General features: G+C 41.0%; 1 protein-coding gene across 1 annotated transcript in view; it reads right to left on the bottom strand.

Moving 5' to 3' along the window:
* Nucleotides 1-5,146: 5,146 nt before the first annotated feature.
* The window catches only part of LOC112246138 (sodium/hydrogen exchanger 1), a 49,466-nt gene continuing 41,453 nt past the window's right edge, over nt 5,147-13,159 (bottom strand). Inside the window, exons 11-12 of the mRNA XM_024414409.2 lie at nt 12,831-12,912; nt 5,147-11,691 (exon numbers count right to left, since the gene is read on the bottom strand). Of these exons, the coding sequence (XP_024270177.1) occupies nt 11,378-11,691; nt 12,831-12,912 (396 nt within the window). The 3' untranslated portion in view covers nt 5,147-11,377. The remainder of the gene's footprint in view (nt 11,692-12,830; nt 12,913-13,159) is intronic.

Genomic DNA, 13,159 nt, shown 5'->3' with positions numbered 1-13,159 from the left:
TGCACATCGAGAGACTGACATTTTTTCCCATTCCTCCTTGCAAAACAGCTCGAGCTCAGTGAGGTTGGATGGAGAGCATTTGTGAACAGCAGTTTTCAGTTCTTTCCACAGATTCTCGATTGGATTCAGGTCTGGACTTTGACTTGGCCATTCTAACACCTGGATATGTTTATTTTTGAACCATTCCATTGTAGATTTTGCTTTATGTTTTGGATCTTTGTCTTGTTGGAAGACAAATCTCCGTCCCAGTCTCAGGTCTTTTGCAGACTCCATCAGGTTTTCTTCCAGAATGGTCCTTTATTTGGCTCCATCCATCTTCCCATCAATTTTAACCATCTTCCCTGTCCCTTGCTGAAGAAAAGCAGGCCCAAACCATGATGCTGCCACCACCATGTTTGACAGTGGGGATGGTGTGTTCAGGATGAGCTGTGTTGCTTTTACGCCAAACATAACATTTTGCATTGTTGCCAAAAAGTTCAATTTTGGTTTCATCTGACCAGAGCACCTTCTTCCACATGTTTGGTGTGTCTCCCAGGTGGCTTGTGGCAAACTTTAAACAACACTTTTTATGGATATCTTTAAGAAATGGCTTTCTTGCCACTCTTCCATAAAGGCCAGATTTGTGCAATATACGACTGATTGTTGTCCTATGGACAGAGTCTCCCACCTCAGCTGTAGATCTCTGCAGTTCATCCAGAGTGATCATGGGCCTCTTGGCTGCATCTCTGATCAGTCTTCTCCTTGTATGAGCTGAAAGTTTAGAGGGACGGCCAGGTCTTGGTAGATTTGCAGTGGTCTGATACTCCTTCCATTTCAATATTATCGCTTGCACAGTGCTCCTTGGGATGTTTAAAGCTTGGGAAATCTTTTTGTATCCAAATCCGGCTTTAAACTTCTTCACAACAGTATCTCGGACCTGCCTGGTGTGTTCCTTGTTCTTCATGATGCTCTCTGCGCTTTTAACGGACCTCTGAGACATTCACAGTGCAGGTGCATTTATACGGAGACTTGATTACACACAGGTGGATTGTATTTATCATCATTAGTCATTTAGGTCAACATTGGATCATTCAGAGATCCTCACTGAACTTCTGGAGAGAGTTTGCTGCACTGAAAGTAAAGGGGCTGAATAATTTTGCACGCCCAATTTTTCAGTTTTTGATTTGTTAAAAAAGTTTGAAATATTCAATAAATGTCATTCCACTTCATGATTGTGTCCCACTTGTTGTTGATTCTTCACAAAAAAATAGGTTTTATATCTTTATGTTTGAAGCCTGAAATGTGGCAAAAGGTCGCAAAGTTCAAGGGGGCCGAATACTTTCGCAAGGCACTGTATTTACCCCATCCTGTTTATTTAGATCTTATTTACCCCATCCTGTTTATTTATGTTTTATTTACCCCCGTGAGCACCCCCCATCTATTTCCACCCAAAGGTTGCCTCGGGGGTGGCGTGCTGGGGCTGTTGTGGCTGCCCTCGAATGGTGCCGTCTGTCTTCTGTGCATTGGTGATGACTGAAGGGGCATTACTCCTGTGATCCTTGAACTCTCATGGTTTCTAATGATCATGACTAACTTCTTACGGACTAGAACTGGTAAAGCATGCGTCTATTGCCCCCTTCTCTTTGTCATGGTCCTTCGAGATGGATATGAAAAACTACCCCAGAACAACGACCGACTGACATGAGTCTCAGTCCATTCTCCCATTAGCAGATTATCCAACTCTTCTTTTTCAATGGAATCCATTTCAATTAAGAACGTTGAGTTTTCCAAAGGGATGGTGAACCTTCTGGCACAAAATCTATTTAGCAGGGGCAGTTGGGGGATTCTGAATCCCATTGTTTAGATGTGTGGCTTATGTGTGACAATTGCATGCTTGTAAATGTAATCCACAGCAAATCAATAATCCATCCCTGACATTGGCGTCTACCCCAGTCCAATTTAATTACGGTCATTGTTGGAACCAGAAGGGCATTAAAGCAGGATCAATTAGTTAGTCAGCTAACTTTGATAAACAACCAGGAATAACAGTTGATTTTCTGCTTCATTTAAAAAGCTAAAACATAGGTATTTTAATAAATTAGACCATACCCATTTCAAGCTTATGATTCTAAAAACAAAAAAGTTATTATTTCAGAATATTCAGGCACATTAGATGGCTAACTGCTTTGTTGCAGGGCGTCAGTTTAGTGCCCTGTTCCTTCGCTTCTGGTCTTCATTTCGGATGCACAACTGACCAAGGCAATCATTTTGGCTGAGTGATGGTTATCGACCAGGGGCTAACAGCCCCCCACAGCTTTCTCTCAGCCTTCTCTAATGTTTAGTCCTCATGCGTTGGAATAAAATAACCGAGGAAATAATCCTCTCATATTGGAGAAGAGACATTTTACACCCACACAACTTCTTTAGTAGACCTCTAGAGGCTGTTTGGTTCGCTCAATTCAATTCCAAAACACTCTTGATAGGAACATTCAAGCAATGGCTTTTTAACGGCTAAAACAACAATTAGCCATACTTTGCAGCAGGTATATGGACCATAGAAATTAGAATAGAATGCAGTAAACAGACCATTACCCCGATGGAATTTGAACACTGTAAACCGTATTCCCTATCAACTGCAGTGATGAAATGTCCGTGTTTGCTAGGTAGTTCTAAAATACCAAATGGGATACAATCTAAAAAATGGTAAACGCCTGCTCTGTGATACTAGGATAGGGCTCACCCATCAGCAAAACACAAGTCCATTTTTGGTTGCACAGCTCCATCTTCTGGCTGTTCCTGCCTTTGTCTCCCAGGCAGGACAGATAAACCCTGCCTTTAAAAACTCATTTTCCCTGGCTCTTCTTCTGAATGTAAAAAATTATCAAATATATGACAAACAGTCAAATGTATTATTCCACCTACTCCAACATTAAAAGGTGATCGAGAGAAAATAAACAGGATGTATTCATGGTAACCGAGCACATTTGATCTTGTCCCACCATATTCGGGAGAGTATTGTGGGTCCTCACGCAAGCCGTTTGGGCAAGCAAGAGTCACACGAATTTAACTGCGGTATAAATCAGTGAACAGGATCAAACAGACGGGATAAATCGACAGAGTCAAATGTGTTGCTAGTATTGCATATTTAGCAGTCTCGATGACTGCGAATTCGCTGCAACACCAGAGAATGTAAGCTCATTTAAATCTCGTCAGGGCAGCCAATTCATTCTAGGAGGGTCAAAAACAAATAGAGCACATCAAATTAGAGTAGGGCAAGCATCCAGTGCTGTATTGTGTTCCAAAAGTAAGAAATGATTGACAAAAATGGTCAAAACCCTAGAGAGAAAATGCATAAAAGTGCTGTGTTTACTTTGTCTAAAGTTATTGTACAGGTTTGCTGTAATATGATGGTACATCACTCCCCCTTCTGCAAAGATTAAGAATGACATGTTAATAATGTACTGGGAAAGTATACAGAAGTGAAGTGGGAGTAAAAGGTATGTGAACCCTTTGGAATTACCTGGATTTCTGCATGAATTGGTCATAAGATTTGATCTGATCTTCATCTAAGTCACAACAATAGACAAACGGTGTGCTTAAACTAATAACACACAAATTATTGTATTTTTCTTGTCTATATTGAATACATCATTTAAACATTCACAGTGTAGGTTGGAAAAAAGTATGTGAACTCCTAAGCTAATGACTTCTCCAAAAGCTAATTGGAGTCAGGAGTCAGCTAACCTGGAGTCCAATCAATGAGACCGGATTGGAGATGTTGGTTGCTACCTTGCCTTAGATTTTTTTTTTTTAAACTCACAAAATTTGAGTTTGCTATTCACAAGAAGCATTGCCTAATGTGAACCATGCCTCAAACAAAAAGAGATCTCAGAAGACCTAAGATTAAGAATTGTTGACTTCCATAAAGCTGGAAAAGGTTACAAAAGTATCTCTAAAAGCCTTGATGTTCATCAGTCCATGGTAAGACAAATTGTCTACAACTGGAGAAAGTTCAGCATTGTTGCTACTCTCCCTATTATTGTATAAATAAAGAAAAACATTGAATGAGTAGGTGTGTCCAAACTTTTGACTGGTACTGTAGTTGTAGCGTACGTTGGCCGGGATTCAATGCAAGGCGCGTCAACAACTTTAGTCCGCAATTTACGCTTGAGAGGAAATGGGCAGCGTTTACCATAAATGTGATCTCCGCAAATGTTATGGAAATGACTTTAAAAAAACATTGTTGGCTGTATATTGCTACACGCTATAACACCTCTTGCAGCCAGCCTTTTTCTTTGTAGCTGACCTTTGAAGCAAATTAGGCCTACTTTTACTGGAGAATCAATAGTAATTGTATTGCAGAAAGAAAAAAACATTGTGTCAGAGAAACATATATTTTGATAAATTACAACTTTAATTTGGTATAGTTTCATTTCAACATTACTGCATTAGTTTGTTTTCGTAATCCAAGGTTTGGAATGCTTAAGCTAGGCTAACCAACAATACAGTGCACAGTTGTCACTAGTGTCATTTTTCCATACAGTTTGATATTTTACAGTAACATTATATATTTATATAACATATTGACTTATAGATTTGAATTCACTTGTATAGAAAATTAAATATTTGTATTATTGCGAAGTACACATTGCAAATCACTGGAGATCAATTAGCCGACATTAAAACAGATCTACGAGAGGAAGAAAAAAACACAAAAAAAAGATGAGTGGCTGGTGGGAAATACAATCGCCATGCTGTGGACGCCATCTGTAGTAGAGCAAGGGAATTCATGAAGAAAAGCATTCATCCTAGTCTTATTTAAGTCAACGTTAGACTGCATCCCTGCATCTGTCTTGCATGTGGCATAGACAGATCCAAATTTGTACCGGACCTTACCGTAAACTATTAATGCCACACATACATCCCGTGTTACACTAGCCATGCAAAGCCTGTGTGAACAAAATACCCGTTCTTATTGCTCCTTGCTTTAACGTGAGTGATTTGAGTTAAAGGTATCAGTTAAAGTGCTTTTATCAATATGGTGTAGCAAATTGTTAGACTCAGAGGTAAGAAAAGGAAGTCGACATACATTGCTCTGCTTTGTTGATCGCTTATAATGTTCCAGGCTGCAGTATGTTTAATTAAGATGTTATATCCACATGTGCACGTCAGGAGTGAGATCACTCTGAGATGTTTTTTTTTTTTTGGACAATCAAATTCCTTTGGACATATGCAAATGATGACTGTGGAATAATTATTCAAGTCCAACCACCTGTCCATTCTCAGCAGGAGAAAAGAAAACAAGCTCTTTTACAGTACAGCCAGTAACAGGTCAGGCCATAATAAACATGACCTTCTGACAGATCGTCAACCATCATAGTCCTATAGAGGTTGTTTTTATACCCATGATCTAGTGCTCCGGCAGGGTAGCCTAGTGGTTAGAGCGTTGGACTAGTAACTGGAAGGTTACAAGTTCAAATCCCCGAGCTGACAAGGTACAAATCTGTTGTTCTGCCCCTGAACAGGCAGTTAAACCACTGTTCCTAGGCCGTCATTGAAAATAAGAATTTGTTCTTAACTGACTTGCCTAGTTAAATAAAGGTTTAAAAAAAATATATATAAAAAAATGCAAGGAGAACAATCATTTTGTAACGACACTAGTTCAGATGAAAGAAGCGTTTGGTCTCTTAATGTCAGTCTGGTTCGGTTCCAGTAAGGTAGCCAACCATAAGATGGAGTGACTTTAAAAAGCACATGGAGCAATATAATGCACATGGAGCCAATGTAAAAAAAAGTGTATGAAACCAAATAAAGCATGTGAACCAAATATAAAGTACTAGAAGCAATATAAAGCAAATTAACCCAAATGAAGCACATTAACACATCGTAGAACACATGAAGAAATACAAAGCAACGGATCCCAAATAAAGCATGTGAACCGAATGGAGAAGAAGAAAAAAATCACATGTAGCAGCAATTATACAAATACAAATAAACACATGTAAAGCACACATAATGCAGACAGAACCACAAGCATGGCCAAACTTAGTCCTGGGTAACCCTCCTCCTTGCGATTCCTGAACCCACTTCCAAACGAGGCCAGAGAATTTATACAGACATAGCTTCAACAATCCATTAAATGTGAAAAATTATTCAGCGTGGAGCTGAGAAAGGAAACAAAAATTAATTTGCATTTGAACAATTAAGGAAGTCAGTGAAGCAAGACATTGAAGCCACTTATAAATGTTCACCTTCCTTCCCTACAGGAAATATTGAACAAAGGCTGCTGCAACGTGACAGACATAGCATTGTCACACACCAATTAATATTAAAGTCCCTAGACAGGTTGTATGGCTTGAGATTTAGTTGTCTGCAAGGAACGAAAACATAACGATGCCGAGAGTGTTACAAACACACTGCATGATTTTCAGACACCAACCAGGGCTTCAATACAAAAACTGTTTGGATGGAAAAATCTGTGTTTAAACCATTGGTGCACAATATGGTTGGGTGAGAAACACCCTGACTATGATTTTAAGATTAAGCCTACATGCACCGGGCAACTAGACTGAACAAAAATATAAACGCAACATGTAAAGTGTTGGTCCAATGTCTTATGAGCTGAAATAAAAGATCCCAGAAATGTTATATACGCACAAAAAGGTTATTTCGCCAAAGATTGTGCACATATTAGTTTTACATCCCTGTTAGTGAGCATTTCTCCTTTGCCAAGATAATCCATCCACCTGATAGGTATGGCATATCAAGAAGGTGATTAAACAGCATGATCATTACACAAGTGCACCTTGTGCGGGGGACAATAAAAGGCCACTCTAAAAAATGTGCAGTTGTGTCACACAACAATGCCACAGATGTCTCAAGTTGAGGGAGTGTGCAATTGTCATGCTGACTGCAGGAATGTCCACCAGAGCCTTTGCCAGAGAATTGAATGTTCATTTCTCTACCATAGCCCACCTCCAATGTCGTTTTAGAGAATTTGTCAGTACGTCCAACCAGCCTCACAACCACACATCATATGTAGGGTGTTGTGTGGGCGAGTGGTTTGCTGACGACAATGTTGTGAACAGAATGTCCCATGGTGTTGGTGGGGTTCTGATATGGGCAGGCATAAGCTACGGATAACGAACACAATTGCATTTTATCAATGGCATTTTGAATGCTCAAAAACAAATACGGTGACAAATTCGTGAGGCCCATTTATTTTTTATTTTTTTAAGTTATCTGTGACCAACAGATGTATATCTGTATTCCCAGTCATGTGAAATCCATAGATTAGAGCCTAATGAATTGCTTTCAATTGACTGATTTCCTTATGTGAACTGTAACTCTGTAAAATCTTTGAAATTGTTGCATGTTGCACTTATATTTTTGTTCAGTATACATTTAAAGATCGGTCTTCTGAACACTCATGATAACAGTAGTTCCTCCTTTCCAGCAGGAAACCATTGAAGGTCTTTAAGTGGTGGCCAAATAAAAGAGCGATTGGAAAGCGTTGAGGTAAACTGCTCTTCCACTAGCATGAAGGCTAATAAAAAAAAAAAGGGGGCTTAGAAACAATCTCCAAGGCTAGTTGCCAAGCTAACGTTGAGTTTCTATGGCTGCACTTACAGAACCTGTTTTGGAAACCTTGTAAATGTCATGTTCATACTATACTACATTTCTGGTCGTTTAAATAACAATACAATGGAGAGAAAAATCTGCCAGGGAAGTATCAAATGTCAATCATTACGTAAAGCTTCATTTTAAACCCCTCTCTGATCAATAAGACCTTGTCCTCGTCTAACTCTCACAGCCGAAGCAGCCTGTCCTTGACAACAAGCTCTGACATTTCAACATATCATTCATTCAATTTGGTTTCAAGTGAAGATCTATTTTACCTTCCTGGACTCAACCTACAAGAATCCGCCACTGCAATGCCCATGTGAGGGAATGGGGACATGAAAGGAGAACACCACGCACACACACACACGATGTAGTACTTTATGTGCACGAGTGGCCACAGTTTCTTAGAAGCACACCATTACGTCGTCACCCCGTCCTCATGTTCGCCTCACCGTAACCTCAGTAACCACCGTGCACCTCTCCCTCCCTCTCGCTCTCCTCCCCTAAGCTGTAAGGAGACCCCTCTCTCTCCTCAGCTGTAACAAGACTCTCTCGCTCGCTCTCTTTATGGGCGTAAAGTGACAATACACAGAGGTCAGAGAGGAAGGTGACAACCAGCAAACTAGGCCACGGTCTTGGACATCTTAGGCTTCTCTAGTTGAGACAGTTACAGACTCCAGCTAAAGTAGTCACTCACGCTACAAATCTAAGATGGTTGTACAGTAGATGGGTTGAGGGGTTGCTATGCTATTGAATCAATGTTAGGTGCAATGTACTTTGCACCTAAAAGTGGTTGAATGTCCCCTTGAGATGTTCAGATCGATGAGCGACTGTAATCACATTGACAATATAGCAAGCAGTCTTTTGAATCAAAATCAAATCAATTATTCAATTGTTCCTTTTGATCTTATGGCTTTGTGTAGAAAAGAGAAGCAATGTACTGTATACATAATACCTATACAACCATATACTGTACACGTCAAGGTTTTCATAGTCTTACGCAAACCCTAGATTAGCTTTACGCTGTCGTGCGAGCAGAATAGGTGTTGGCTCTTGGTGTGAATTTGCTTACAACTAGCTAGCGCACTGCCCGTGATGGTTATAGACCTCAATGTTAGCAGAGGAGCGATGACCTCTTCGTTTGCGTCGACATTACAGCATGGCATTTGCTTTAAAGGGCATCGTTCAATTAAAAAATGGTTATAATCAAAATAATCACTATGCACATTTTACACCAATATACTGCATTGAATAGTTTTGCCCATGTCCTCAAGCCTGTATCTCCAGGCCATCATTCACCGGCCATGTGGTGCTCGCTCGTGTGACGAAGGGTCTGCGTAGCCAAGAGCTAAAATACAACTTTGTTCTATTAGAGTCGCGCGCTGCAAGTCCCCTCCTCATTGGATATCAGGAAGACACAAACCCACGCAAAGCTTGAGACAAAACGAGGAGAGATTCACTAAAGATAACGAACTAGGTTTCTCTTTTTCATCTACGGATTAGACGTCAGAGTAGAGAAACACTCCGGGTCAAAAGTTCTACAAAGAACCAGCTAATAATAGGACCATATGCATGTCGGGTAAAATAACAACCCGATGTCCATCTCCTAGGACAAACTACCTAGCAAGAGCTAGCTGGCTAAATGTCCATCTCCTAGGACAAACTACCTAGCAAGAGCTAGCTGGCTAAATGTCCATCTCCTAGGACAAACTACCTAGCAAGAGCTAGCTGGCTAAATGTCCATCTCCTAGGACAAACTACCTAGCAAGAGCTAGCTGGCTAAATGTCCATGAATGTTTCTTGTTTCGACTTGCCCCAAATGAACATAGTTGGTTTTGATATTTTAACCTGCGTGTCATGATCACGTCTGGTGTGGATCGACAAAAACTCAACATACGCACGATGGTGGACGCATGCACAGCCGGTGTAGTCCGAGTGTAAGAATTTGTTTTCAGTAGACTCGCCTGGATAAATGAAGGTTAAATTAATTATATATTATTGGCCATTGAGGTGGTTGGACGATAAACATCCATAGTCCCCTCACACCTCATATCCTTTACAGCGATGCCTAAAACCCCAAATGTCTATGGAACACTAGATTTTCAAAAGGGGAGTGCTAAGAACCAATGGGGAACGTTAAACTGGCAACAGGGTCTTTTAAAAATGTCAAAAACAGCTGATGTAAATAAGGTGCAAGAGAGTAAAGAATAGATCAAACCCGTAAGATGAATTGTAAGATGCGACTACCGGCAAGCGAATATGGAGAAAACACCACAAAATGGTTCTGAAATGGTACTAGAGCATTTTCTTAAAGGGAACATATCCTCCTGAGACCCACCAATTCATTTTTGTACACTCTCTTTAACATGCCACTGCATTAAGTCCTATTGTACCTGAGAGGACATTCTGTGTTTTTCAATGATATCACATGAGTGGATAACTTTCTCTTCCTGGGGTTTTAAAATGGCTGCCAACACAATTAGCATGTGTTGTGGTAAGAAGATAAGTGTGCGTAATTATAATCTTTGTGAGTTTGATATTCAAATTGCTTCGAGTAAATATCTTAGAAATAATTTGGTGAGTTTTCAGAGCAGTGTAATCATTTTCCCACGTTTAAATAAGAGCTGGATTATAAATGTCCTCTGTAGAGGACCACATGATGTGACAAATATGTTTACCTACTGTACCCATTTACTGTAATAAACATTTTTCATATTTATTATCAACCGTTTCTTTTTGTCCACTACAGCGCACGTACAAATTTGTCTTTGTCAATTATTTGAACTCAAAACACAAAATTAAGACATTACAAAACCTTTTTTGGCTGGGTGTCAGGAGGAGAACAGTATTTGGTGTGATTTTAGGGATTGGCTTATATATAGGGGAGTTAAGTACACTCAAGATCAACAAATCTCTTGGTGTTGCATCACAATCCTTCTTTTATTTAAATGAGCTAATACTGCACAGCATACACGTCTCGGTGATGCTGCCGATTTCGTACGTTCGATTAAAATAGAGGCGGCGCTTGAAGCGGCGATGCCAGGTTTGCATCTCAACATTTCCAAGCCTGCGCTTGCCTTAGGGTCTCCATAGGCGAGGATGTGAAGAGAGAGGTCCGTCGAGATTAGCACAGTGAAAACATCCAGTGTGAAGTACATCCAGTGTACAGCACCGAGTACACCAAGTAGAACTCTGACCAACTGAATGACAAACGATGACAAAAGACAGCCACATAAACAACAGTCTCATATTAACCCTGAAATTCAAAACAAGCAGTTAATTGCGTGATCAAATGCACCAAGTGAAAAGGAGTTTGTGTCTGACAAAAAGAATAAGGCTAACTTTTCTTGAAAGTAGAAGAACAATCGTAAACGTTATGAAAACAAATGTGAAACTTTGTCACCAGTCCAAAACTTTGGTAACGCATAATTATGTTCCCCCGTCATTCGGGCTAATTCCCACTAAACCAAAGATCACCCAAGGCGGCGATCTTCCTTCCTATCACTTAAAAAATGAAAAAAGAGCAATGACAACTATTGAAAAAAGATGGCTATTTAGTCTCATTTTCTCTTTTGGTTCATAAAACAAGTTATGTCCTAAGTCCTTAACAGTTTTGGCTTTATTGGTTCCTCAACCAATGGGATAGCAAACTCAAATGAGGTGGTGGTGGAGTGAAAGGAGGAGGACCTTTCCCCTGTAGTGCCCCGCTCAGGGGGAGGAGCTGTTGCAACCAGGCCCCTCCCTATTCCTCACAATGGGAGGAGCTAGTTGTTTTTTAGGGAAGGAATGGTTCATCCTCCTCATCCTCATTACTAGGGCCCGGGTCACTCAGACACCTCATCAGCCCTGGGTTCTTGTTTCCCCCCTCTTCCTTCTCCTCTTTCCCGGCTGAGGACAGCTTCATCATCAGGCCTTGGTCCTCATCCCGGGTGGCCCCCTCCCTCTGACCCAGGCCCTGGTCCGTGGCACCCCGCTTGGAGAACTCGTTCAGCATGTTGACAGAGTCCGGGGACTGGGGGGAGGCTAGGTCCACCTGGATGGTGGGGACGCCGTCTGAAGACGCCTTGATGTTGTAGAAGGCGTTGGGGTCTGCGCGGGGCAGGCAAGGAAGGGGTTAGCACACGGTACATTACTCCAAACAGGGGAGGCCAACCCGAGCACACGTTGAGTAGGCAAACGCTGTGTAACGTCGCAGATAGAAATGTCATGAATAGAGTTTAACTAATTCCTATTCTACACGTCAGGTGTATGTTTGTTCCATATATCTGTATTTGTGAACGTTCCACAGTCATGGCATGGCTTGTTTAGTAGAAGCAGGTGTGCTAGTGTTGAGCTGGGCTAGAACAGCAGCTCACACTGTGCCTCTCTACGACTAGGGTTGGCCAACCCTGACTAGAACAAATACTTAAACTGTTCCCCAAACAAAAATAGATGTACAATACACATTCACAAAGTCACAAAAACACATGTATATATACACACAATCACACACAATCACACCACAACTGTGGTGCTGGATCATTCCGTAACCTGATCGTGTCAACCACATGAAAAATGCAGGCTAGAATCATGCATATTGCATTTATAAATGGAAACAAGCAACAGTTACATGCATATACAGTAAGTTTGTAGTCAAGGCTATTGGCCGCCACAGCCCATCACCTTCTACACTCACTAGAACTGTACTACATACCTGGAATGACTTTGGCCCCTGCCTTTTCAGCTTTGAAATCACTGTCTAAAATAAAAACCAAGCGCAATGCTGCTTTACATGCCAACTTACACATGCAAACCTATTTCCAGTAGAAATACAATAAAAGGGGGAGCGGCCTACTGCATAACAGAGTAATGTAATCGTGCATTCTGTAGATAGCATCACTGTCAGCCATTTCAACGTTATTAACTGGAACAATCTTGCCAAACTAAGTATACTACATTTGAAGCAAATTGCATTCCTTTCGACTCATAACTCCCCCAAATAATTTGAAGTGATAAAGTGCAAAGGTGCCCAAAAAGGTCTGAGATGGAACAAGTCCGTTTCCATCATCTTTCCTGTTGATTCACACTACCAAGCCAACCTGCTTACACAACCACCATAGTTCCTGGAACCATGCGGGAAAAGACCATTTGAATAGAAATATCAGCGCCAGACCAGTAATGGTAGAGGTCGGCACGAAAGTGTAAAAAAGGGAGTGTCAGGGTGTGATGTGGGTGTAGGATGGACTCACCCGAGGCCAGTCTGGCTCTGCACATGGTGGGGGAGTCGGGAGGTGCGGCAGGGACCGTGAGGTAGTTACTCATCTCTGTCATCTGTTCACACGCACACACAAGCAACCCTTTCAATATACAAGGGTTGTGGGTTCGATTCCCGCATCAGACATACAGTATTCACTACGTGCATGAGTTGTCGGCGACTGCCAGTCACTTTAGATGAAAGCATAGTGCCATACAGCCATATTATTTACAATACAATAGGGATACTTTATTGTCCGTTTTAATGGAAATTCTTTTAGTGAGGTCAGCAATACAGAAATCAATGCATTACAGCAATACTTCC

Source organism: Oncorhynchus tshawytscha, linkage group LG03 (assembly GCF_018296145.1).
Source record: "Oncorhynchus tshawytscha isolate Ot180627B linkage group LG03, Otsh_v2.0, whole genome shotgun sequence".
Classification (NCBI taxonomy): Eukaryota; Metazoa; Chordata; class Actinopteri; order Salmoniformes; family Salmonidae; genus Oncorhynchus; species Oncorhynchus tshawytscha.
The sequence above is the reverse complement of the archived record's forward strand: the minus strand, read 5'-3'. Positions and strand labels throughout refer to the sequence as shown.